This window comes from Gorilla gorilla, chromosome 11 (genome assembly GCF_029281585.2).
Source record: "Gorilla gorilla gorilla isolate KB3781 chromosome 11, NHGRI_mGorGor1-v2.1_pri, whole genome shotgun sequence".
Classification (NCBI taxonomy): Eukaryota; Metazoa; Chordata; class Mammalia; order Primates; family Hominidae; genus Gorilla; species Gorilla gorilla.
Genome location: NC_073235.2, coordinates 85,302,631 through 85,329,588, shown reverse-complemented (window position 1 = coordinate 85,329,588; position 26,958 = coordinate 85,302,631). Strand labels below are relative to the sequence as shown.

At 35.8% G+C, this 26,958-nt stretch overlaps 1 protein-coding gene across 1 annotated transcript in view; it reads left to right on the top strand.

Moving 5' to 3' along the window:
- The window catches only part of FRZB (frizzled related protein), a 33,959-nt gene extending 7,540 nt beyond the window's left edge, over nt 1–26,419 (top strand). The window contains exons 2-6 of the mRNA XM_004032917.5: nt 865–912; nt 17,165–17,230; nt 21,070–21,274; nt 21,672–21,735; nt 24,723–26,419. Of these exons, the coding sequence (XP_004032965.1) occupies nt 865–912; nt 17,165–17,230; nt 21,070–21,274; nt 21,672–21,735; nt 24,723–24,839 (500 nt within the window). The 3' untranslated portion in view covers nt 24,840–26,419. The remainder of the gene's footprint in view (nt 1–864; nt 913–17,164; nt 17,231–21,069; nt 21,275–21,671; nt 21,736–24,722) is intronic.
- The last annotated feature ends 539 nt before the right edge of the window (nt 26,420–26,958 follow it).

Genomic DNA, 26,958 nt, shown 5'->3' with positions numbered 1-26,958 from the left:
TTTAATTTATTCCTGATAGGACCTATAAACAAAAAGGACAAAGGAAGAATACTATTTTCTCCTAGAATAAATAGAGGCATTAAATTAGTTTAGCATAAAGTGTTACTACAGATGTAAAACTCTTATATAAAAGTACTAAATTGGAGTGTCAATAAGGATACATTGCAAGGTACAGCATCTCTCAGTACGGTGTTCCGCTGGCGCACTGTTATTCATTAGAGGCTGCTTTCTTAATTAGAACACAGAAAACCTTTATCATTACTATTTTCTGGGATTATGGCATCCTAAAAAGAATCAGTAGCAATTTCTAATTATTGTCACATCTATTGATTGCACTGGCTTGAATAGTCCCTGAATAGTAGGTTTCTTTTCTGTTGAAGAATTATTTAGCCTGCAGTTAAAGGACATGAGAATGATTTCTGAGTGTTCATTTAGGAACTAAGGATTTAAATATATACCAGTTCGGTGTGATATGTCTATTTATTGAAGATGCGTTTGGTTTTTTTTTTGTCATCAAGTCATAAGTGTTGGATGAGTGCCTAATATTTGCATAGGCTTTATTATGATAGGATGCTTATCATTTACAAATTTTGTGAAATTCAAATAAATTATTAAATTCTAAAATTTTATGCACAGTTGAGTATTCAGAAGAGTATTTCCTTATAACCACATGAAAAAATAAGTCTCATCCATACTCAACCCACGAATGATGAGAATGCCGACCTCATGACATTAATAAAAATCTACTTCCTTCAGACAACTGGATTCTTACCCAAATCAAACTTGTGACTGAGTTAGATTTTTATCTTTAGGAATTCTTGAAATAAATATGTTATGGTTCTTTTTTCTGTCACCTCCTTTCAGATTTTCCTATGGATTCTAGTAACGGAAACTGTAGAGGGGCAAGCAGTGGTGAGTATATCATTATCTTCCTGGTTTTCATTTGTGGTCAGATTAGTCATGGATGTAATTTAGATACTTAAGTCATTCTTGGGGAAGCTTGGGCCCTACATTTACAAGTAAACTTTTAAAAATTCCCTCATTTATATTAATTTTATTTTTAAAATTAGCACGTAGTAAAATTGGCCTTTTATTTGGACATACAGTTTGGTACAGATGAATTTTAATATTATGTAGAGATTTATGTAACCACCACCACATCAGGATACAGAACAATTCCATCACCTCCCAAAACTCCTTCAAGCTGTATCCCTTTATAATTACAAGTTTCCCCTATCTTCATCCACTGGCAATCACTCATCTTTTCTTTATCACTATAGTTTTCTCTATTTGAGATTGGATTGTCCGTGTAGACAGACTGACAGTATGCCTTTGAGACTTAACCAATTGCTGCATATATCTATGGTGCATTCCTTTTTATTACAGAATATTTTATTACTTGGCTGTATGACCATTTGTTCACCCATTCACTCCTTCAAGGAAATTTGGGTTGTCTCCAGTTTGGAGCAATCGCGAATAGAGCTACTATAAACATTCCAGTACAGGTTTTTGTGGGAATGTAAGTTTTTATTTCTCTAGGCTAAATATGTAGGAATAGGATCACTGGGTTGTATGGTAAGTATATGTTTAACTTTGTAAAAAAGTGCCAAACTGTTTCCAAGATGGCTGTTCGATTTTGTGCTAGTAATGTATAAGAGTTCCAGTTGTTCTATATCCTTGTGAGCCCTTGGTATTATCAATATATTTTATTGTTAGCGATTTTAATAGGTATGTGATAATAGCTCATCATGGTTTTAATTTGCATTTCCCTAATGGCTAATGATGCTGAATACATTTTCATGTGTTTATTTGCTATCCACATATATCCTTTTTGGTAAAATGTTCAATAATTTTGCCCATTTTAAATTGGGTTGTTTTCTTAATGAGTTCTGAGGGTTCTTTACATATTCTGGATACAAAAAACATCTTTTGGTTTTATTCATTTTCTCTATTGTTTTACTGTTTTCAATTTTATTGATTCTTTCCTTCTGCTTGCTTGCTTTAGAGGTTTATTTTGCTTTTTCTTTTGTTTCTTAGAGTAGAAGCTTATATTGTGTTTTGAGACTTTTTTTTTTTTTTTTTGAGATGGAGTCTTGCTCTGTTGCCCAGGCTGGAGTGCCGTGATGCAATCTCAGCTCACCACAACCTCCACTTCCTGGGTTCAAGCAATTCTGCCTCAGCCTCCCAACTAGCTAGGATTACAGGTGTGCACCACCACACCCAGCTAATTTTTGTATTATTAGTAGAGACAAGGTTTCACCATGTTGGCCAGCTGGTCTCTAACACTTGATCTCAGGTGATCCACCCACCTTGGCCTTACAGAGTGCTGGGATTACACACGTGAGCCACCATGTCCGGCCAAGACCTTTCTTCTAATATAATGTAATGCTATAAATACCCATCTAAGAATGACTTTAGTTGCATCTCACAAATTTTGATAGTTTCATTTTTCTTCAGTTCAAAATACTTTATATTTTTCCTTGATATTTCCTTTGACTTGTGCATCATTTGGGATTATGCTGTTTAATTTGCTGCTTTTTGAGGATTTTCCTATTATCTTTGCTATTTTTCGAATTCTACTGTTGAAGAATATACTTTGTGTGATTTCAGTTCTTTTAGATTTATTAAGGTTTATTCTCTGATCCAGGATATAATCTGTCTTGGTGAATGTTCCATGTACACTTAGAAAAAAGAGTATTGTGCTGTTGGGTGGAATGTCCTTTAAATGTCAATTCAATTTAGTTGATTAATACTGTTATTTAGTTCTTTTATATTCTTGCTGATTTTCTGTCTACTAGATCTATTGATTACTGAGAGAAGGGTGATTAGGTCTCCAAATATTGTGGATTTTTCTATTTCTTTTTTCAGTCTGTCAGTTTTGCTTCATGTATTTTGAAGCTCTGTTTGGTACATACTTGTTTAATATTTTTTATGTCTTATTGGTGAATTGATGTTTTCATTATGTAGTGTCCTTTTATCCTTGGTAATTTTCTCTGCTCTAAATTTTATTTTTTCTGATATTCCTATAGCTATTTCAGCTGTCATTTGATTAGTGTTTTCAGGGTGAAACTTTTTCTATCCTACTTTTAACATACTTAAGTCATTGTGTTTTAAATACATTTCTTGTAGACATCATATAGTTGGGTCTTTTTAAAAAAATCCATACTCTTGATCTTTGTCTTTTGATTGGTATGTTTTGACCATTTGCAGCTAATGTAGTTATTCATATTTGTATTTAGATCTACTGTTTTATTTTCTGTTTGTGCCCTCTCCTTTTTATTCACATTCTCTTCTTTCTTTAGGATTGAATCTCTCTCTCTCTCTCTCACACACACATGTATGTGAGATATATATATATCCTCATGAGATAATTTTATATTTTTTCTTTTAACCATTACATATCTTTTAAACAACTTGAGGAGAATAGTAGCCTACTGTATTTTTACAGATGTTTTAATTTCTATTATTCTTCCTTCTTTTCCAACATTCCATACTTCCTTCTGGTATTCTTTCTCTTCGGTTCTTCAGACAGAGGTTCTGTCTGAAGAATTTTCTTAAGTATTTTTTGTACTTGTTTTAAAGCAGTTCTGCTGGCAAAAACTTTTTTCCTTTACCTGAAAATATCCTCATTTCACCTTCATTCCTAAAGGATATTTTCACTGCATACAGAATTCTAGGTTTGCAGTACATTTAGCACATAAAAAATATTCCACTTCCTTCTGGCTTCAATGTTTCTCATGGGAAATTGGCAGTCTTGCAAATAATTGTTTCCCTGTAAGTAATATATCAGTTTTCTTTGGTTGCATTTGATTTTTTTTTTTTCTGTGTCTTTAGTTTTTAGTGCTTTAATTATTACATGTCTGGGCATTGATTCCTTTGAGTTTACCCTGTTTAGGGTTAACTGAGCTTCTTGAATCTATAAATTTATAATGTTAGCAAAATTTGAGAAGTGCTTAGGAATTATTTCTTCAAATACTTGCTTTTTACACAATAGTCTCTTCTATGATGATATGAATGTTAGATCTTCTGATATTGTTCCACAGGCCCCAGAGGCTCTGTTAATTTTTTCTCCTAATCTTTTTTCTCTCTTGTTTAGATTAGGTAATTTCTATTGGCCTAGCGACAAGTTCATTGACTCTTTCATTGGTCTTGTTCAATCTCCTACTCTCTGAAGCACATCCAGATAGTTTTTATTTGTTAGTATATTTTTCAAAGTTAAAAGTTCCATTTGATTCTTCACTATATTTTGTATTTCTTTGGTAAGACTTTCTATCTTTCCATTTATTTCAAGGGTATTCACCCTTAATTTGTGAGGCATTTTAATCATAGCTACCGTAAAGTCATCTGTGTCATCTAATTGTCTTGTCCCGCTCAAGTCAACATTTTTTTCTCTACATCTTCATGTGTAGAGTAATTTTGGGTTGAATCCTGGACATTTTGAATATCATGCAATAAAGCTTTGGGTCTTGTTTACTTAAAGTTATGTGGAAAATGCTGATTTTCTTTTTTTAATTTTAGCAACAGTTAACCTAGTTAGGATTAGGCTGCAAATTCTGACTAGTCTTCTGTGGGTTGTGATTTTAATGTCAGTTCCATTTCCAAAGGCTTCGAAGTACCTTCCATATCTATCCTACATGTATACCACTCAGTGGCCAGTATGAGGTCAGAGCAATACTTTATCCTACAGTGCAGTTTTTGAAATCTGTGATATACTGTTTTATGTCAGAGTCACACATGCCCAGGGGTGACTTCAGTAGTTCATAAACAACTTTACAAAATCCTTTCCCAGGCTCCTTTATCTCTCTGATCTCCCTAGCACTTTTCAGTTCCTTGGAATTCCCCCGTTTTGGTCCTTTGGCTAGAAAGCTTTATCCTACTCTGTGATTTGCTTCTTGTGACTGCTCTTTCCTATGGGGCCAAGTGGTGGGAAGACAGAGAAAGAGAGAGAGAGACAAAGTAATGGGGATTTGTCCCAGTCTTTTGGAACTACAAGTCCTCCAATCAGAGGGTAAGAGCCCAATCAGAGCCCTCCAATACAGAGGGCTCCTTTGAGGAGCCCATCAAAGTTTTGGGCTCCTGAGGGTCTCCCTTGTTGCAGCTGTCGCTGTTACCACAGTCCCAGGATGCCTTGAGGAATGGAATGCAAGAGGCTGATATGTTAGAGATCCTTTCCACTTCTTGAGTTAGAACTAGAGGGCTTCTCCTGGAGTGTACTCTGTCTGCAAAATGCTTACCTCTACGATACAGGCTGTGTTGACCCCACACTGGTGGATACCAGAGGGAAAAAATGATGAGCCCACTATCAGTTTTATGGTATTATTTTCTCCCCCCAGTCTTCCTGTTATGCTTGTATTACGTTTTAGAGTTCTTATTGTTGCTGCTTCATGCACTTTGTTCGGGTTTCAGATCTGCTTTCAGTAGGAGAAACAAGATGGAATCTACTTATTCCATCTTACCATAAAATAAACCATTAAAGTATAACATGCATGCAGAAAAGTGCACAAATCATAAATGTGCATTTTCACAAAGTAACCACTCTCTGCAACCAAGATATGTAACATTACCAGCACTCCAGAAGCCTCCAAGTCACTACCCCCACCCTTCTCTTCAAAGGTAACTACTCCCAGGAATTCTAGTACCATAAATTCATTTTGCCTGATCTTGAACTTTATATAAATGGAATTCTACAGTATGTATTTTTGTATATGCATGTGACTTCCTATGCTTTTCATTAGGCTGTGTATAGCAGTAGTTTTTCACTTTAATTGCTATATTGTATTCTATCATTGAATGTGGTACCCTTTATTCATTCTAATGTTCATGGATATTTGGGTTGTTTTCAGTTGTTGTTACTATGACTAATGCTGCATTTATTTCTACAATATGATAGCTGCGATGAGTACCATATATTCCATTTCACTTTCCTCTAGTATTTTGCACTGATTTTGGTGAGTATGTCCTGCCTTATAAGGTGTCTTATCTGTGGAAATGAAACATTTATTTTATTAAGTTGTAAATAAGTTTGAAATATCAACTTTCATTACATTGGGACAGTTTTCTCTGTTGACTTCCACTGAATCTTATCATGGTGATACGTTTGATCTGAGGGAATGTCTACCAAAGGTGTCCCAACAAATATTTATCCCATTAAAAACATAAGTAAATTAAAATTATTTTAGAATTGTTTTGTTACTTTATATAATTGATAATGTTTTTCAATATCATGAAATCAGTTGGAAATCATTGCTGTCCAGTAATGTTGCTATTTGAAGGGTCACTCCTTCTATTATGTTTTCTCAACCCGAACTGAAAAGCTCATTTGTATAAAACTGCAATTGGTGAGTCAAAATTTCTGGCCAAGGACATGTATATGTTACCAATTTGTTCCAAAGTTACGGTTAGAGTAATATAGCACTTCAATGTATGAAAGAAAGAAAACACATCAACAACACTATCAACAATATACAAAAAACAGTTCAACATGTAAAACTACCTAGAACGAATGTGGTGTTCTCAGAGTCAGTGTTTACTGTTCGTCTTTTAAAAATGTTTTCCAGTTCTCTGGCATAATGAGAGTGATGAAAACAAATAGGCAAAACCAAAGCTCATTCTGTTTGTGAAAAAAACACTAACATGTTCACATGTCCTGAAAAGAAAATATAATTTGTTCACACTCAAAAATTTATGCTTTGGAGAAATATAACAGCTGAGGTCGATCATGATAAAACAGGAAATGAGGAAGGCATGAAAACACTGTAACCCACATAAGGACCTCTTTCCAAAGTGTCAAGCTGTTTCTGTCTGGAATTTGGAAAAGAAATTCTTTCACTCTAGTTAATATATTCTTTGCCTCAAAGCTTAACAATTTTTTCTTTTTCTTTTTTTGAGATAATGACTCTGAACAGCATCCAACTCTATGTTTTACTGTTGCAAATTTACTATTGTAATAAGGAATAGGTGCTCTTTATTTCCATAGCATGTAATATGGAGGAAAACAATTTTTGTTCTATTTCACCTAGTCACTTGATCTATCAAATCAGCACGCAGAAAATTAAGGCAGATATTCAAGTGGTCCAATGCAAAGGGTTTTTTTTTAATTAGAATAATTCCAAAAAGTAATTCTTCCAATTTTCTGCTTTGTGATGGTGACCAATTTATGAACTTTCACATTTGAAAAACACAGATGTCTGCAGAGCGGAGATAGAGTTGGTAAATTCTGACACTAAATATATAAATGTAACCAAATTATTTCTTGAGGCCTGTTTCCTAATATAAAATCAGATTGTATTGATCTGAGTTCCCTTCTGATTTATCTTAAATTAGGGAACATTAGTGTAAGTCAGATGCTCTCCCAGAGTTTTCACTAACCTCTTCTTGGCCCTGTCCCAAAGGTGCTCCAGAGAAGCTCCTCTGGGTAGCTGCCTGGTGGCCACTGAGCAACTGGAGATTCCTGATGACTGCAGCTGCCAGGCCTGCCCAGCCACTCCCTCTTTTGCTGACATGATTTATGCTTAGCTTGGGTAGTATAGACCCATTCCCTCTCTTTCTTTCTCTTATACTTCTTTCCTCCCTTTTGGCTTACTACCAATTTTGGGAAGGAGTTCAGTTTTTTTCTTTGGTACAAATGTTTACTGACTGTAGAGCCAACTTCCACACCTTATTGGAAAAAAAAAGGATAGACAAATAGTATTTTTGTGATTTTACGGTAGCTTATAACTATAGGATTTTTTTTCCCCATTACTTTGCAACAACTGATACTTTTGACCAGTTCTCTTTCCTAAGCATTTCTCTCCTTGAGCTATTACCCAAATTGTCCTAGTTCTTCTCTGCCTGTCCCTCAGCTATAGACAGTCACTGAGGCTCTGTGCTTGGCTTCTGTTCCTCTCTCCTCGTAGGGATTCATTCTGTTGGAGTTCATCAAGCTACATAGGCTGAATTATCATTTTTATGACTCTAGTCGTGATTACTCTCTAGGACCACGTTTCCCTCCTGTAACACTTCTACCTGGGTACTCTTTGGGTACTTCAAAAATAATGTATTTAATTACTGAAGTTGTTTTTTTTGTTGTTTTTTTGTTTTTTGTTTTGTTTTTTTGAGACGGAGTCTCACTCTGTTGCTCAGGCTGGAGTGCAATAGCACGATCTCAGCTCACTGCAACCTCCATGTCCTGGGTTCAAGCAATTCTCCTGTCTTAGCCTCCTGAGTAGCTGTGATTACAGGCACCCGCCACCACGCCTGGCTAATTTTTGTATTTTTCGTAGAGACGGGGTTTCGCCATGTTGGCCAGGCTGGTCTCTAACTCCTGATCTCAGGTGATCCAACCACCTCAGCCTCCCAGAGTGCTGGGATTACAGGCGTGAGCCACCGCGCCCAGCCCTGAAGTAATTGTTTAATTAAAACTTTCTCTTTTGTAACTTTCTCATTTAAGTATGTGACACCATTGCTTTTCTAAGTCCCTAGTACTGAAACTTTATTTGGTTTTAGTCCACCGATCTCACCATTCATTAGAAATGTAATGATTAGTCCTGCCGAAAAGCTTCTGCACATCAAAGGAAACAATCAACAAAGTGAAGAGACAATCCATAGAATGAGGGAAAATATTTGCAAACTATCTGGCAAGAGCTTAATAACCAGAATATATAAGCAACTCTGACAATTCAATAGCAAAAACAAAACAAAAAACAACAAGTAATCTAAAAATGGGAAAAAGATCTGAGTAGACATTTCTCAAAAGAAGACTTACAAATGGCCAACAGGTATACGAAAAAATTTTCAACATCACTAATCAGATAAATGCAAATCAAAACCACAGTGAGATATCTCACCCCAATTTGAATGGCTTTTATCAAAAAGATGGAACAATGGACGGTAGCGAGGATGTGGAAAAAGGGGAACTCTAGTATACTGTTGGTGGGAATGTAAATTAGTATAGCCACTATGGAAAACAATAGGGAGTTCTTCAAAAAACTAAAAATAGAACTACCATATGATCCAGCAATTTTATTACTGGGTATATATCCAAAAGAAAGGGAATTAATACATTGAAGAATATCTGTATTCCGATGTTTACTGCAGTGCTATTCACAATAGCCAAAATGTAGAATCAACCTAAGTGCTGATTAGTGGATGAATGAATAAAGAAAATGTAGTATGTATGCACAATGACATATTGTTCAGCTATTAAAAAAAGTGAAATCCTGTCATTCGAAGGAAAATGGAACTGGAGGTCATTATGTTAAATGAAATAAGCCAAGCCCAGAAGGACCAATATCACACGTTCTCCTTCATATATGGGAGCTAAAAACAGAAAAAAGTGAATCTCATGGAGCTGGAGAGTAGATTTGTGGTTACCAGAGGCTGGGAATGGTAGCGTGGAGGAGGGAATGAAGAGAGGATGATTAATAAGGACAAATATACAGTTAGTTAGGAGGAAGACCTAGTGTTTGATAGATCAGTATGGAGACTATAGTTAACAATAATCTACTTGTACATTTCAATATGTACAATAATTCACATGTTCATAGCATAAAGAGGAATGTTTAATGTGGTGGATATTACCCTAACTTGATATTTACACATTATATGAATGTATGAAAATATCAATGTACTCTGAAAATATGTCCATCTATTATGTATTAATAAAAAATATAAGGGACACTTACTTGTGTCAGGCACAATATGTGCCAATGACATGGAATGAAAGAGCAAATAGGTGACTGGCACTCCCTTTTCTTTCACCTCTTTTCAATACTTGGCATTGAGTGGACACATGGTTTTCTAGAGGCTGTGAAGCCCCCTTTTCTTTTTGTTAATTGACTTCTTTAGAGTCTATCTCAAAACAACACTTCAGAAGTCATGAGGGAAAACAAGCATAATTGTATTGACTATTTCTATATTTTGGATATTCTGAATAACTCTTGGATGCAGAAAACTTGTGAAAGGCAGTTTATTTGAAATTTTCCAAAGACAAAAAGGAATAAACTGAATTTCCTTTTCTTATTAATATAGCATTAGTTCTGTCAGTCTTAAGCAATTTCTTTTACAAAGTGCAAATTACTATGAATTGAGTCCTTTATTACAATATTTGAGGTTTGTTTTTACAGCTAAGTTGAGCAAATGTTACTTTTACTTTGTAAAGCCTTGTTATATCGCCTAGGTTCACCAGTCAACTTCATCACATTTTCCATATACCGGTGTAATCCAAAATAAAATTTAATATGATATTCTTTGCCCTGTGTATAAGTGTAGGAAATAAATATTGTTTTACATAGGTAATGAATGGTTACTAAGTCAAGACACACTTCCTTTTATAAAAAAATGAAAGAAATGTCTTATTTTTTGTTAATAGGACTTTATTAAGGTATAATTTTATAGTAAAATACTACAAATCTTAAGTGTATGCTGCATTTAAATTTTGACAAATGTATATACTTATGTAACCATCATCCAGATCAAGATAAAGAACATTTATTTATTTATTTATTTTGAGACGGAGTCTCGCTCTGTCACCCAGGTTGGAGTGCAGTGGCGCGATCTCAGCTCACTGCAAGTTCCACCCCCCAGGTTCACGCCATTCTCCTGCCTCAGCCTCCCCAGTAGCTGGGACTACAGGCACCCGCCACCACGCCCGGCTAATTTGTTGTATTTTTAGTAGAGACGGGGTTTCACCGTGTTAGCCAGGATGGTCTCGATCTCCTGACCTCGTGATCCACCCGCCTCGGCCTCCCAAAGTGCTGGGATTACAGACGTGAGCCACCGCACCCCGGCCTAAAGAACATTTCTTTAAATTGTCTGGTGTCCTATCACCCATTCTGCCCTGAGGCAAGCACAGTTCTGATTTTCATTGCCATAGATGGGTGTCGTTATTCAGCTTCACGTAAATGGAAGCATACTGTGCACACTTGGGACTGGCTGCTTTGGCATACCATGGCATTTTTGAGACTTTGAGTTCTGTGCATCATTTTATTTTATTTCTAATTGTGTAAAAGTACACCCTTGTATGAGCATAATACCATTATGACTTCTATATGGTTCCTAGTTTAATATAGTTGATTTCTGAATCTGCAGGAGTTGTGGTGTTGTTGTTGTTGTTGTTCGTTTTCTTCCCTTTCATCGTTGACACCAGGACTCTAGGGTTCTGGTGTTTTGTTTGTTTGTTAATGCCCCGGGAACAATAAGACCCTGTCGGTTTTCCATTAAGTGTCCATTTGATGACTTGCAATTTTGGGAAGAGGGAATGTGTTCCATGGGGTGGAATCTAGGGATGTTTTACCATCGCCTTGTTTCTAGAAGGATAGTGGAATTGACCTCCTGAATGGCCAAGTGGTATATTGCCCATCTTCTGTTTTAAGGGCTATCTGAGCAAGTTCCACCATGGCATCCATTGCTGCTGCTGTTTTGATAGCTGCGATGATAAGGTAGATGATCCATCTAGTGCACTGATTTCTTCACTTTACTAACCTGCTTGTCTATTCTACCCCAGCCACTCACTTCCATGAGCAGTTCTGGGCCTTTCAGTGGTGCTAGCAGTGGTGCTAGCACTGTAGTATTAATTCTAAGAATCCCATTCTTTGCCTGCTGCCTCTTTTCATTCCAGATGATTTGTTGCAGTATCATCACTGCTGCTTTTTTTTTTTTTTTTTACCATGTTGAGATTTCCTATCCATCAGCTACCGCTTACTATCTGCTAAGCCTCTGGCCTTCTTGTCTATGTGAGATATCATGGTCTACCGCAATACTGATACCCTTGAAAATACCCTCAATTTCTTTGCTTTCTCTTCCTCTTGCATACTCATCTGGCAAATCCCAACTCCAGTTATTTGAGAAAATTACTCAACTGAGGTGACTGGTTTCACTTTAAATTCAAGATAGAAAATTCAAATAGGTAATCAAGATGGCCAAGCATTCTTACCCACTATAAGGTTTGCCTTTCTATTTGATGAAATAACTGCTTTATACTTTCTTTACTTACATGCCCACATCCTGCTTTTTGTAGCCCCTCATTCCCCATAGCTGATGACTTCATTCTTCAATGAGAAGGTAAAAGCCATTGGAAAGAACACCCTCATTATTCCACCAACCAATTTATAAACTTGTCAATATCAGTACCTTTCTCTCCTTTTCCTTCTTGTGTAGTGGATAAAGCCTTCTAGCTTTCAAAGTCCTATTCTCTCTTTTGCTCAGGGTCCAGTCATCACGTTGCCAGTTGAATTTAGTGGACCCTTTTCTCTCTGAACTCATTTTAGCTCTGAGGGTCATTTGACACAGAGGACTACCCTGCTTTTATTTTGGAAGATGCTTTTTCAATTCCACACTCTCCTGTATTTCCTTCCACATCACTGGATGCTCCTTCTCAGTCTCCTTTATGGACTTCATATTCTCTGTCTTATATATAAAGATGTAGTTCCTGCCTAGAGAACTACAACTCACCCAAAGCTTTAAATATCATTTTCTCACAGTATATTGGAGGCCAGACTAGTTTAGGTCATTAAGTTATATGTTCTTATTACACATATACATTGTGTTTTAATTTCATGTCATGTATCGCATACGACAAATTATTTTGTGTGTACTTTCTTTGTTCAATGTCTTTATCCTCTTCTGGATTGTCTGTAGTGCCCATCATGTGTCCTACATGCCTATTACAGAGCCTGGGATGTAGCAGATGCCCAATATTTGCAGAATGAATGAATTCATATGTAAGTGACTGAAAGGGTTCAACAAATGTTAGTTCTCTTTCCCTTTCTCATCTCATATTTACAGAAGAATGGATACACCAGAGTTATGGAGTCAGAGGATACTGCTATCAGTTCTATAGAAGAAAGACAAATTCATGGTGTGATGGATGTTACCAGATGTTAAAAATTGTGGAACTGTTAAAAATTTTGGAACTGCTTATAGATACCTCGTACAGGCAGTTGGAAATATAGATCTAGAGCTCAGTAAAAAAGTCATAGTTAAGGACCTGGATCTTCAAATTATAAAATTTTATTTTTTATATCTTTTAAAATGTGTTGTGTTTTGCTCCTATGTGTTTTAAAATGGAGGAAAAGAGCACAATTGGGTTTCATGGGTCAAATGCCAGGATATGAGACATACAGTGCATCTGGTAAAAATTAAAATGATTTAAACTCTGATCTGATTAGAAAAGGTCAGTCTTGAAAAAGTTATAAAGGAAATTGTAACACAAATACAATTGTATTTTCTTCTCTCCTTCCCCATAGTTTTTGACAATAAATCCTGAGCACAGATCTGTGGCTTTTTTTCCTAGAAAAAACAGAAAAATATCCACTCAAACATAGTAGTCCTCCAAAGTCATGGTACATGAAAGGTTATGAGAGTTTGGGGATCTGATGAAGTTAATTATAGTCTTACAGCTCTGGATAAGACCCAAAAGCATTCAATTTCAAACAAAGGTCAGGGATAGTTAGAAAGTTTTATCACACTTAAGCTTGAACTCAAACAAGGTTGCATTAAATAGTGACGGTCCAGTGAGTATCATATTTCATAGCTGTATCAGGGACTTAGACTTCTTTAGATCTTCTAAGATCATATCAAAAATACTAGTATCCTTTTGTTTTTAAAAAATAAATGAGCATATTTGTATGAGCAAAACTGAATAAAGAAGGCTAAGATTCTTGTCTCCTCTGAGCTATTTTGATTTTTATAAGAAGCTACTCTGAGGCAGCAAGGCTGTTCACCACTCAGGCACTGCGTGTATCATGGGGCATTTCCCTGAGCTGCAGACTAACTTCTGCGAAGTACTGGGCATGTTAACTTTGCAAACTCAGATTTCTATTAGGGTGATAAACTCATGTTTCTATGAAATAAACAGTCTCCAGGTTCATTAACAGATATGTAGGAGATCATTAGTATTAGGAGAGTCACTAGAAAAATCAAGCAAGAGGAGTGGAAGGAATGTGAGGAAGAACTAAGCTGAAAATAGTTTTCTGTCCTTTCCATGGCTGCTGGTAAATGTAGCACTGCACTCTGTTCCACAATTGAAGGTATTGTATTAATTCCAGGCTTTGAGGTAAATGAATTGCTAATGTTAAAACTGCCCATGTTTGAAGATCTCTTTATCACTTCTTAGCCTATTTTGTCAAAACCAACTCCTTTAACTTTTAAAGTATTTTTTTCCTTACATAAAGCACCAAGGCAGATGCTAATTCATTTATAAGCTTTTCTTCTCAACAGTGAAATACAGAAAAATCAATATCTAATGGTTTTTGTGCAAAGCTCAGTAAATAATAGATTTCATTTTCCATTCTAAAAAACTTGTGCCATTAGGAAGTTGGGAGAGGAAGATTACTAGCAATTAAACAAGAAATGATGGTAATGCTACAGGTCCCCCAAAAAGAGTATCAAGAAATCAACTATTGGTAATAAAAATAAACTGTTACATCTGATTTAGGGTAGCAGGCACAAAAAAGGTGACAGCTAATGCATGCAACATACCTCTCTATGATTCTTCACAATTTCACAGTTCTGGGGCTTGTGGGGATGTGTACGTTGATGTGTGTAAACATAATTTAGATGAGGATTATGTTTCAGATCTATTGATCTAAGATACCCTTTTCATGAATAACCTAAGATATGAATTTTGGGGTTGAGTAAGCATAAATGAGAGGAGGTTCTTTCATATTTGAGCTTTGTGGATATAAACTCAGCTTCTCCTTATTACTGTTATTTTATCGAGCTACTTGAACTAGACAGATAATTTGTTTATGGCAAGAGCTAGGGATTGGGACATATTGTCCCATATAAATATTTAAAATATATATTTAGTATGGCATTGTCACCTTGGAGACCAGCAGAAATAAGAAGTATATTGCAGATGAGCAAAATTTAGTCCCGAGAATATTAGCTTAGCTCATTAGCTGTTAAGTAATAGTCTAGCTATGTATATGTAGCTGTATGAATAGCTTTGTAAATGCCTACTTGAAATATTACTAAATAATTTTATAATATAATTTAAAAAAATCCCTGCCTGGAAAGTTTTATGGAATCCATTTGTTTATGCTCCAAGCAAAGATATGTAAGTAACAACATCAAATTAGACTCAATTCAGTGACAGTTGCTATAGTTTTTGCCAAAATTTTTTATTTGAGCACATGCAAATTTCTGAAGAATTACAAATGTGTAATTTATTTACATGACTTATTTTTGATAGATATTTATTTTTAAGTAGAAAAATCACAAGTCTATATATGGATGAGGATAATTTATAAACCTAATACCATAAAATTTACGTCTTCAGAAATATTCTCATCTCAAGAATATCTCTTTAAAAATACATGTAACATTTTAATACAGAATAAAATACAAAACACCAAAAACTAGGTAACTTTTTGTTCTCTTTTAAATGATAATACAATCATTTTGCTAATAAAGTTATTTTTGGAATAGTTTTTGTCAAAATAGCAACAAGCACTAATGTTACTCATTGTTTATTGGCTGAGATCTTCACAGAAATTGTGTGCTAAAAATTATCAGGAGAACAAGGGAAGGAGCTGTGTGTGGTATTGAGGAATTCTCATTTCTGTCATGGGCAAGAGCAACAGTTGCTGCTGCTACCTATCCCCAGTAGAGATACTTATTTCTCTGGCAGGAAAGGTGATACTCTTTTCGGGACTGCTATGTTAAAGTGTATTATCGACAAGTTCAACTGGAAATAAAATTTATTTTCATTAGAAAATACAAGTGGTCAACAAAAGCTTCTGCCTTTTATTGTTCCCCATGTTAACATAAAACAACTTTTTTTTTTTTTTTTTTTTTGAGACGGGGTCTTACTCTGTCACCCAGTCTGGAGTGCAGTGGCTTGAGCTTGGCTCACGGCAGCTTTGACTTCCAGGGCTCAAGTGATCCTCCCAACTCAGTCTCCTGAATAGCTGAAACTACAGGCACACGCCACCACACCAGCTGATTTTTGCATTTTTTGTAGAGACGGGGTTTTGCCACGTTGCCCAGACTGGTCTTGAACTCCTGGGCTAAAGCAATCTTTTTTCCCCCACCATGTTGGCCTCCCAAAGTGAGTGCTGGGATTACAGGCGTGAGCCCCTGTGCCCAGCCATAAAACGCCTTTTAAGTGAAAGTTTTTTTGTTGATGTCCTTTCTCTAATTTATGTGTTCTTATTTCCTTTCTGTGTCAAAAGAGAAGCACATACCATTTAATTTTTAATAAAGCTTTCTCAGGGGCATTATTTAAAGAAATCTTTACATATAATTACATATTTTAAGATAATTGTGTGTTATTTTCTACTTTTATATTGACATTAATTCCTGACAATTTGCCATGCTTATGATGTATATTTCTTAGCTAAGTAATATTAGCTTTGTAGCTCTTCTATAAAAGGTATAATAATCTACTCTTCGAGATGTCCAATGAATCTACCCTATAGATGAAACATTTTGAGATAATTAGAATTGTTATTATTATGATGGCCAAAACCACAACTCCTTTTGTACCAACCTAATATATACATAAAATATGCATTCTGGTCACTACTCACCAAGTATTTTTTAAAAATGAAATTTCTCTTTTCAAAATACCTGCATAATTTTCTCCAACAAGCACAAAAATACCATTGAGTTGAATGGTAGCTATTTTGCCTATAGAAGGGGCTCACTGCCCCTCTTAAGAACTTCACCAAGTTCACTGGGTTGTAATAACACTTGCTTATCTCTTTGAGTTGCTTTCAGATCTAGGAGCTAATAGTAGGAGGAGTACTGTGTCGTCTGTTAAAAGTAAAAGAACATTAGGTGATAGTCCACAGGGTAAACCAGCTACCTGAGCATAGGCAGAAAATTGCCTCCCAGTTGGTATTCATAATATTAATACTTCCATAAGCATAAAGCATACCTCTTTCAGGATTAAGGGGTCATGCTCTTCTCATGCATGGGGATGAACAGCATTTCCTCAGGATTTGGGTGGTTTGTTGAGAATGGAAACTCGTTCTCATGAGCATACTGACATTGAATAAGAGGACATGTAGATAGAATAAACATGAATGTAGTTCCAGGAGAAAAAGATCGGACACACAGAATTGACAAGAGCCTTCTCACCACCAAATTGAGATCTAGTCTGAGCAAAAAATGTGAGTCTGAGCAAAACAAAAGAAAGCTAATATTGGAAATGTGCTTATAACTAAAATGTGTTTTTCAGAACGCTGTAAATGTAAGCCTATTAGAGCTACACAGAAGACCTATTTCCGGAACAATTACAACTATGGTAAGGAAAACTTTCATGTTTGATGTATAAACTGCTGTGTTAAGAGAGGTGTGTGGGTGCACCTATGAGGATGTGCACATGTAAACGAGTGGAGCCATTTAAGAATAAGGCTTAAAAACAGAAGGACTATTTTTAGGAGCGTAGTCCCTCTGCCCTGACCAATTAAAATGTCTCACACGGGCAAAATGCTTAACACTTGGTTGATGTTGAAGCACATCAAGCAGTATTGTCATCCTAGAGCCATGCACTTAAGTACACAGAGATAAGTATCAAGATACATGGGACTGTTCCCTGCCTGGAGGCTGAAGGAGGATTTGAGCTCAAGTTGGGTTGCATAGGCCATCAGTTGTGCTTCACTGGGTGAACAGCAGAGCACTTTGATGCATAAGGAACTGTTAAAAGACTCAAACTTGACTTCTTCAGTCAGACTATCCCATGAAAAACACTGACAGATTTGGAAAGTAACACTTGTAGAAGTTGCTGGTATTCAGCGAAGGAAGTGTGTTGTTATCTAGCTTGACTTAAAATCCGACATTCTAATAAACTAAATATTAATTGAAGAGCCACCAATTCAAATGTAGCTGACAAACTTAACTGAAGGATTAAAAAGCCTGCCATTTTTGCGCCAGGGACTGTGCTAAGTGATTTCCATACATTATCTTTAATTTTCTCAGCTGCCCCATGAGATATATTACCATCTTGATTTTATCAATGATTATTGAACCTAAGTTGTCCCTTCTTTGATTGTTCACAATGTACTTTGAATGCTGGTGTATATTTTAGAGTCATAAATTCATTTATACAGTCATTATATTTAGAAAGGGCAATTAACAGAGCTTTCCCGTTGACACATAAGGGACTGATATTTGCTGTATTCCATATGCATTTTGATTTTTTCTAATATCTATGGTATTAATAAAAGGTATGTTACTATCTCTGCATAAGACTATTGATGTTGAGTCAATGAGTAAACATGGAGATTAAACAGACTTTTACAGTGAACCTTATTAAAATAAGAGTTTTATTATTGCATTTATGTACACTATTTTAAAGTATATAGGATATATACAGCAGATTTATTTCTTCTATACTTTTGGGAATTGAAAGGAGAGAAATGAATAAGACTGTAAAAGTTATCATCAATATCTTTCAAAATGCAGTGTATTAAAAAATATAAAGTTGAAAATTTTTGGTTTAGTTAAATCTCTTTAAAACAAATCCACCTTGTTTCCCAAATGTTTTGCCTGCTACTCCTCTTAAGAGGAATGTAGCTTTTCTTAGTCAATGATGGATGCTCTTTCTAAGTTTGTAAGCTTATGTTTATGTAAGAAGTCAAATGCCCGGCTGCTTATCTAAGAACCCGCTTCTTTACAGATTGATGTGAAGAACCATAGGGAAAAGGGAGGCCTTAATTTCTAGGAGATTAGCTTGTTAAGATTGAAAAATGCTTTATGAACTTTTATATACTGTAACACTAAGAATAAAAACATATCAATTTTATATCAGGGAAATGTAATTATTTATATTTATTGTATGTATCCTATTATCAAGTTTTATTTTATCTAGCTTCTTTAGTGCTGCAATGGTTGTTGCTGTTATTTTTGTTAAAAATTGAATGACAAGTCATGGAAAGTGAAGGTCTTAGAGAAAGTAGCTGAATGAATATCGTAATAAAATGGGATATGGATTATAATTAATGGAAAGGAGCAGATAATTTCTTTTTTGTAGCCAAGTAATGGCTAAGTTGATCATAGTTTCAGGATTGCCATTTGTCTGGGATTTCTTACAGTTTCTTTGGGGAAGGGAGGCACTCAAATGATTAAACAGAAGGAAGAACTCTGAAAAGGAAGTATATTTTACTTCCAAAATATTTTTATCTTCTATATCTGCATGTCAAGGTGGGAGCAGTTGGAAATTCAGACAAAACCTCTACTTCATTTAGATTAATTCTGGGAAAAACTCCTTAAGTGTTAACCAAATTACTTGAGTGAAAAAGTAGGTCTTGTAGAAAGATATTTATTTTGGAGTGGGTACATGTGCTAAAAATTTCTAACGAAAATAGTAGACACTGGGTAAATAAATCATTAGTTTGAGAACATTTGCACAGTTCACTAATCTCTAATAGTTGATGGATGCTATGAAGCACGTTCACTTAAGCCAGGACACACAAAAATGCCTGCTAGCTGGGGTTGTGAATTTCTCATCTGATTCTCCCAAATGGCATTTCAAAAAGGGCAATCTTATCTTTTGTTAAATACAGAATAGGGAGAACATGAATAGAAAGAGGCTTCACTTGCCAGTCAAACCAAGCGAGGACAGTTGGGTAGTTACAGTTTGTTTGCTACACGTTCTCATACTTGAGGCAACTAATTCTCGGAAGACTGAAATGTGAAGCTTTTAGAATTCATTAGTAACTAATTTCTGTCATGTGTGTTGTACTGGTAGAATAAGTTTTTGTGATGAAATTGCAACATTAATGGGGGGAATGGTTGATTAGCTGGTTTTATATTTTTCAAGGATTACTTTCTTCTAATCCTTTATAGTCCAAAATCTCTAAAATATGTGGGAAGGTACTCAGATTAAAGTGGTTTGCAATTATGTGCCTAAGAAGTTTTTGAAATGTTGACTCATTTGGATAAACGGTGTTTTCCTCTATATAATGTCCATGGATAGTGAACTGCAGCAATGAGGGTACTGGGAGAAATGCCACTGGCTTTTTACTGATATTTTTACTTCTTTCTTGGTGTTTTAAAACTTCTCTTTTTAAAAGCTCATTTACTAGAAGCAGGAATCTAAACAACTTGACTCTTTTAAAGGGGAGAGATACAGAAAAGAAGCACATCTGTACTTTCTAGATTCTGAGTCACATACTTTAACTTTGCAACTGAAGGCAATTTGTTGTTACATTGATAAGTAAAGCAAGTCTTGTGAGATAAATTGGGTGCCAATATATCCATTGAGAGAGGTAGAATAATGCCATTGACATGTGAGAATATATTCCATAGCACGTGAGGGGAAGGAATGTTGGAGTGTCTGACTTCAAAGCAGATGGAGGAAATAAGATCTAGTGGTGACAATTTTTATTCAAGAAGTAAATATAGCCCACTTAGAGGAGAATATAAAAGATAATCTGTACTGAACACAAAGGAAAAAAGGACCTAATATCTGAACAGAGAAGAAAATGTAGCCCACCTAAAGGAGAATATAAAAGATAATCTGTACTGACCACAAAGAAAGAAAGGAGCTAATATCTGAACAGCGAGCCAAGATGAAGAAGGTGAAAAGATTGCAGAACCAGTTTGGGAACACTATTGAGCAGGACAATTTTATAACATTAAAGAGGCCCACCACTTGAGAAAACCTGTTAATGGACCTGATAAAACAGTGTCGACAAGGAATAAAGCATATTTAAGTGTTAGGTCTTTTCATATAGTAAAATTAACATAGTTTAAATTCCTCTTGGCAGCAATTGGAACTGCACATGCATATATACACATCCAAAATGGAATTTTAGAGAAAAATTGTATCAGATTGTTGACTCAATCTTTGATTCTCTAAATGGATTTCTCAAAAGCACATGCACACACATGCATAAATACATGCGAATATATACACAGCCACAAATTGGAAAGAGAGCAGGGCTGAGCATTAGGTCAGGTGTGTTGTTTTATGTCACACACTACAGTCTAAGGCAAAAATATCTGGCTGACTTTTCTGTTCCATTCGTTGAATATCAAGTGGATAAGAATTAACTAAAGAAAAGCCTACTTTGGCTTTTTTTTGAATGGGCACCTATTATGTGTCATATTATTATCAGCTTTTCTTGTCTTTTATCCCAGTCATTCGGGCTAAAGTTAAAGAGATAAAGACTAAGTGCCATGATGTGACTGCAGTAGTGGAGGTGAAGGAGATTCTAAAGTCCTCTCTGGTAAACATTCCACGGGACACTGTCAACCTCTATACCAGCTCTGGCTGCCTCTGCCCTCCACTTAATGTTAATGAGGAATATATCATCATGGGCTATGAAGATGAGGAACGTTCCAGGTAATTCACTCTTTAAGGATACAGAATAACTACTTTGCTTATCCTACTGTCATTAAATTTGTCTCTAGAGATGCTACCCTCGCATTTTTACATTGGGATCTGTCTACCTTCTTGGGGATTACAGATAAGTTTTAGTTGGGTTTCTTGATTTCATATATGGAATGGGTGTATGCGTGTAGTTTATAGGTTTACATTTTTCTTGGGAGAGGGACCATAACTTCATTTGTTTCTTAAAGGGGTCTGTGACTTACAAATGGTTAATAATTACTGTTCTAAATCTTAGCTGTCCTATTCAAGAATAAACATACAAGTCTTTCTTGTTCAAGTACTGTTTCCTTGTGCTTTTCAGTAACAGGTTTTAATTTTTCAAAAATGGTTGCTTCTTTTAAAAATACAGATTACTCTTGGTGGAAGGCTCTATAGCTGAGAAATGGAAGGATCGACTCGGTAAAAAAGTTAAGGTAAGCCTGTATTTTATGTTTGAAGTAATACACAGAAAACAAAACAAAAGTAGAAAACCAGCCATCTGTCATTGAAATGAAATAGCTGCCTTCAACCATATGAGAAATATTAAAATTTAGTATGCATATATTTATATACTCCAAGAGCTGAATTTGTCTTTAATGTCTATTTTATTTAAGGAATGAGTTCCCTGTATGTGTATCAAAGATCTAACTACAGTTGCCCTTATGTCTCTTCACAAGGAGTCTAGCTGTAGTCCAGTCCTGGTAGGGTATGTTGTCAGGCTCCTTCTAGCTTATCACTCTACCAGTTTTAAAGGCATCGCTTTCATACTCATGTTCACCTGGAGGTCACAAGATGGCTGCTCTGCCTCTAGTATCACATGTACATTTCAGGCAGGAAAAAGAGGAGGTAAAAGGGATTTCCAAGAGCCTCATCAAGCAATTTTTACTTAGCTGCAAAACAGGCTAGAAAATGTAGTCTTTTTAAACCTGGGGATATTGCTTCTTTGAACAAACTGCAGTTTGTGAGAAGGGGAGAATAAATGATGGGAAGGAAAATAAACAATGATGTCCGATGAATAAACAGCAATTCCTATGTAAAAAGTGTAGCTACATTCATCTGTATAGAAGAGATCTGAATAAATTAGGTCCTTAGAGCAGTAATGTAGCCTTATTTTTAAGCCAAATAACTCTTAGATTGTGGAATTGATACATTTTTTAAAATCACATAGTACATTACTGTATTATAGAAGGTTTTGTTTCTTCTTACTGCACTAAGCAAATCAGTTTTAAAGAAAAGAATGGGGTGGGGGAATGCATGGGGGGACAAAAAAATCTCAAAGGATGTGTGGGTGGGTGGGGGGAGTGGGAACTGTACCAAACATAATACATCCTCTTCCTTCTGCAAGTTTGAAGGCTTGGGAAACATTTACATGGTAAGTTAAACACCCCCGGGCGGTTTATCTTATACATCTGGCACTTGACACGGCAGACACGTTTGGGTTTAAGTGACCTACAAAAATGTAGAGGGCATTATTTTGTAAGGAGAAACTACCCTCCAGTAAGTTCTTCTCCCCTTCAGTAGATTTGTCAAAAGGGAGATGCATTTCAAGTTCAGACTTGCGGGCATTCTCCCTGCATCTCTCTTCAATTAGTTTGGTGTTTATTAAAGAAAAAAGTGGCTCTTGTTCAGTATGTTGGAATCTCTTACTGTCTTTAATTTGGTTTTCTGCTTGCTAATGCAGAACTGGAATTTGTCCTAAATTCCTGTACCAGTTGGAAAAGCTTTCAATATCCCTGCTGCAAAGCATGTAACAAGGCTTACTGCTCCTCTTTTGGTACCAAAACAATATCATTGTGTTGTTGACAGGACACATGGCTTGTTTATCCTGTTTCCCATTGCTTTCTGCAATATTTCCCATTGTTTTCTGCAGGGGACTTGCAGAGTTATTATTGTAAAGTCATTTATATTCTCAGTCTGGATTTAAATATTCTAAAGGAAAGAAACCAATAATTTGAACAATTTTAAATTCATATGCAGATATTGAGGGCTAAAGAGTTTGGGTAGAAAATCTCCTTTGGCCAGAATTATTGAGATTCCTATTTTAGTTTTCCAGTCAATTTGAAGATGTGTGAAAAGAGTTTTATGGAGGATGTTATTTTTTCAATCAGGTTTGCTCTTAGCTGAGTTTTGCTCTCAGTGGATAAATCAATAGTTTTATAAGAAACATTATTATGGTTTTTTCATGCAAATGGTTGTTTACCTAAGTCTCTTATAGCAGACGATTCAAGATGTTTGGACTTCCTTGGGAAGTTGAGAATCAGACTGTTTTTAAAATATGAAGACAAGATTGTGGAGTAAAGTATACTAAAATGAAGAATTACTTTCAGTAACAGAAAAGCAATAACACATTTACTCTTTGCTAAGCACTTTACATTTTTATTAATCTTCAGATGTATCTACTTCTTGTAAGTAGATTCTATTATCAGTTCCAACATATACATGACGAAAATGAGGTCTAGTAAGTTCAAGAAACTTCACACAGTAAGTGGTGGAGTTAGAATTTGAACTTGGGCCATCTGACCCAAGGATCTGATGGTCCTTGCTCTTTAAAGTGTGGTCCCTGGACCAGCAACATAGGTATCACCTGGGAGCTTGTTAGTAATGAACATCTTCGGCCCTGTCTCAGACCTGCTGAATGAGAATTTGCAATTTTAACAAATTCCCCATATGATATCCGTGTTTGAAGTTTGGGAAGTACAGCTGTAGTTCGTATTCCCTACCTATCCTCATGTAATGTAACTTCCATTTAACTTAAATTACATGAAAATATTATTGACATCGTTAATATGAAATATTACTAAACTTGATTGTGTTTATTAAAAACATTGCTAATGCCTGCTTTGTCACACTGAGAACGAGGGCAGGACCTTGTCTGTTTTATTCATTGTACTTAGTGGGTATTACTTAGAAAAATATTTTTGAGACCCCCCCCATCCCTCAAAAAAATTTCCATTTTTTTTTTCACTGCTCAAATCACATAGACTTTAAAAGGCTATGCTCTTATGTGTATAAGAGAGGATGTTGAAAAATAGCCCTCCCTTCAAATTCTGTGTGTAAATCTTCCATTTGTTGAGTATCTGTGAAGCACTAGCCTCCTGTATGTTACCTCAGGAAATACCCAGAGATATAGGGAGATATTTCTGTCATCGTTTACAGACATGGACATTTTAAGTTTAAGGTTTGATAAGAAAGCATTACTAAATATATTATAGATGGGCAACTTTGCGCTTGTTAAAATCAGAGAATAATGTTCATATTGCATCAGTTTTCTTGTTACCCTGGGAAATAGATTGATACTTTTGGAAAAGTAGCAAAATGCTTCAGAGATCTGAACTTGCAGTCTGACCCAGTTGTTTGAATCATGGAAATAATGACCCTGGTGATATGTGCTTGTGACTATTTTCTATTTTAAATTTCACAGCGCTGGGATATGAAGCTTCGTCATCTTGGACTCAGTAAAAGTGATTCTAGCAATAGTGATTCCACTCAGAGTCAGAAGTCTGGCAGGAACTCAAACCCCCGGCAAGCACGCAACTAAATCCCGAAATACAAAAAGTAACATCAGTGGACTTCCTATTAAGACTTACTTGCATTGCTGGACTAGCAAAGGAAAATTGCACTATTGCACATCATATTCTATTGTTTACTATAAAAATCATGTGATAACTGATTATTACTTCTGTTTCTCTTTTGGTTTCTGCTTTTCTCTTCTCTCAACCCCTTTGTAATGGTTTGGGGGCAGACTCTTAAATATATTGTGAGTTTTCTATTTCACTAATCATGAGAAAAACTGTTCTTTTGCAATAATAATAAATTAAACATGCTGTTACCAGAGCCTCTTTGCTGGAGTCTCCAGATGTTAACTTACTTTCTGCACCCCAATTGGGAATGCAATATTGGATGAAAAGAGAGGTTTCTGGTATTCACAGAAAGCTAGATATGCCTTAAAACATACTCTGCCGATCTAATTACAGCCTTATTTTTGTATGCCTTTTGGGCATTCTCCTCATGCTTAGAAAGTTCCAAATGTTTATAAAGGTAAAATGGCAGTTTGAAGTCAAATGTCACATAGGCAAAGCAATCAAGCACCAGGAAGTGTTTATGAGGAAACAACACACAAGATGAATTATTTTTGAGACTGTCAGGAAGTAAAATAAATAGGAGCTTAAGAAAGAACATTTTGCCTGATTGAGAAGCACAACTGAAACCAGTAGCTGCTGGGGTGTTAATGGTAGCATTCTTCTTTTGGCAATACATTTGATTTGTTCATGAATATATTAATCAGCATTAGAGAAATGAATTATAACTAGACATCTGCTGTTATCACCATAGTTTTGTTTAATTTGCTTCCTTTTAAATAAACCCATTGGTGAAAGTCTTTTTTTTTTCTCTTCTTTTAAAATAAATCAGAATTGCCGTATTGCCCAGGAAAAGATTATGTATGCACGTGCACCAGGGTTAGTTTTTAAAAGTACATGGCTCTATAAAAATGCAGTAGATTACAGAATGATAAAATGTGCAGGGTTTTTTGCTTTTTTTTTTTTTTCTGTTGTGTGTGTATCTGTATTTGTGTACATGTGTGTCCTTGCACTCACACCCAAGGTGGATTAAAATACAGGCCTGCAAACTGGCCTGCACTTTATCATTTGGATTTGTGCTGCTTAATGCTCAGCGAAAAATATCTAGTAAAATGAATTATGGTTGTCAGCAGAGAGGTTATTTCGACTTTTGAACCAATTGCACATTTCTCATTGCCCAAGCTGTGGTGAGATCCCAGGGGCTGTGGGTGAACAAATGATGCTTTTATAGATGGTCCCTAGCTTACAATGATTCAATTTACAATGCTTTAATTTAACAATTTTTTGACTTAGAATGGGTTTATCAGGATGTAACCCAATGCATTTCAACTTACGATATTTTCAGTTTAGAATGGGTTTATCCAGATGTAACCCCATCGTAAATGGAGGAGCATCTGTACTTCCTTCCTCTGGCAGAGTTCCTTAGAGCCTGTGCCAATTACTTGAAAATTTCATTCTCTGCCATTTACATGTGTGCTATTAGTAGAACCAAATTTCTAAGCTGTGGCATGCTGAAAATAAAATGCTTATGAAGCAAAAATCGTGCTATGTTTCCTTCTACAAGGATAATCAAGCAAGGATGAAATTCATCCCTGAACAAAAGTTTCCTAAAATGGTAAATAATCATCTATCCAAATGTTCTATTTTAAAAGTGTGAGCTGGGTGTGGTGGGTGCACCTGTAATCCCCACTACTTGGGAGGCTGAGGAAGGAAGACGGCGAGAGCCCATGAGGTTGAAGCTGCAGTAAGCTATGATTGTGGCCACTGCACTCCAGCATAGGCGATAGAGCATGACCCTGTCTCTGTAACAACAAAAGTGTGAAAGTTCATTCTACAAATTGGAGTCACTCATATCATACCCAACTAAAATGGAGTCGGGAGGCCATGGGGAAAGGCACCCAGGTCCCTGTTCCAGGAACCATTTTTACAGTTCAACAGAAAAATCACGAAGACCTAACTCTAACCTTAAGATAAAGTTACCTAGTAGCTGCTGCCACTCACCAATCAGAACTTGCTAGATCCTACAAGACGCGCCTGGCTCCAGTGAACTTTCATTCAAAACCATTTAGATCACCTTCC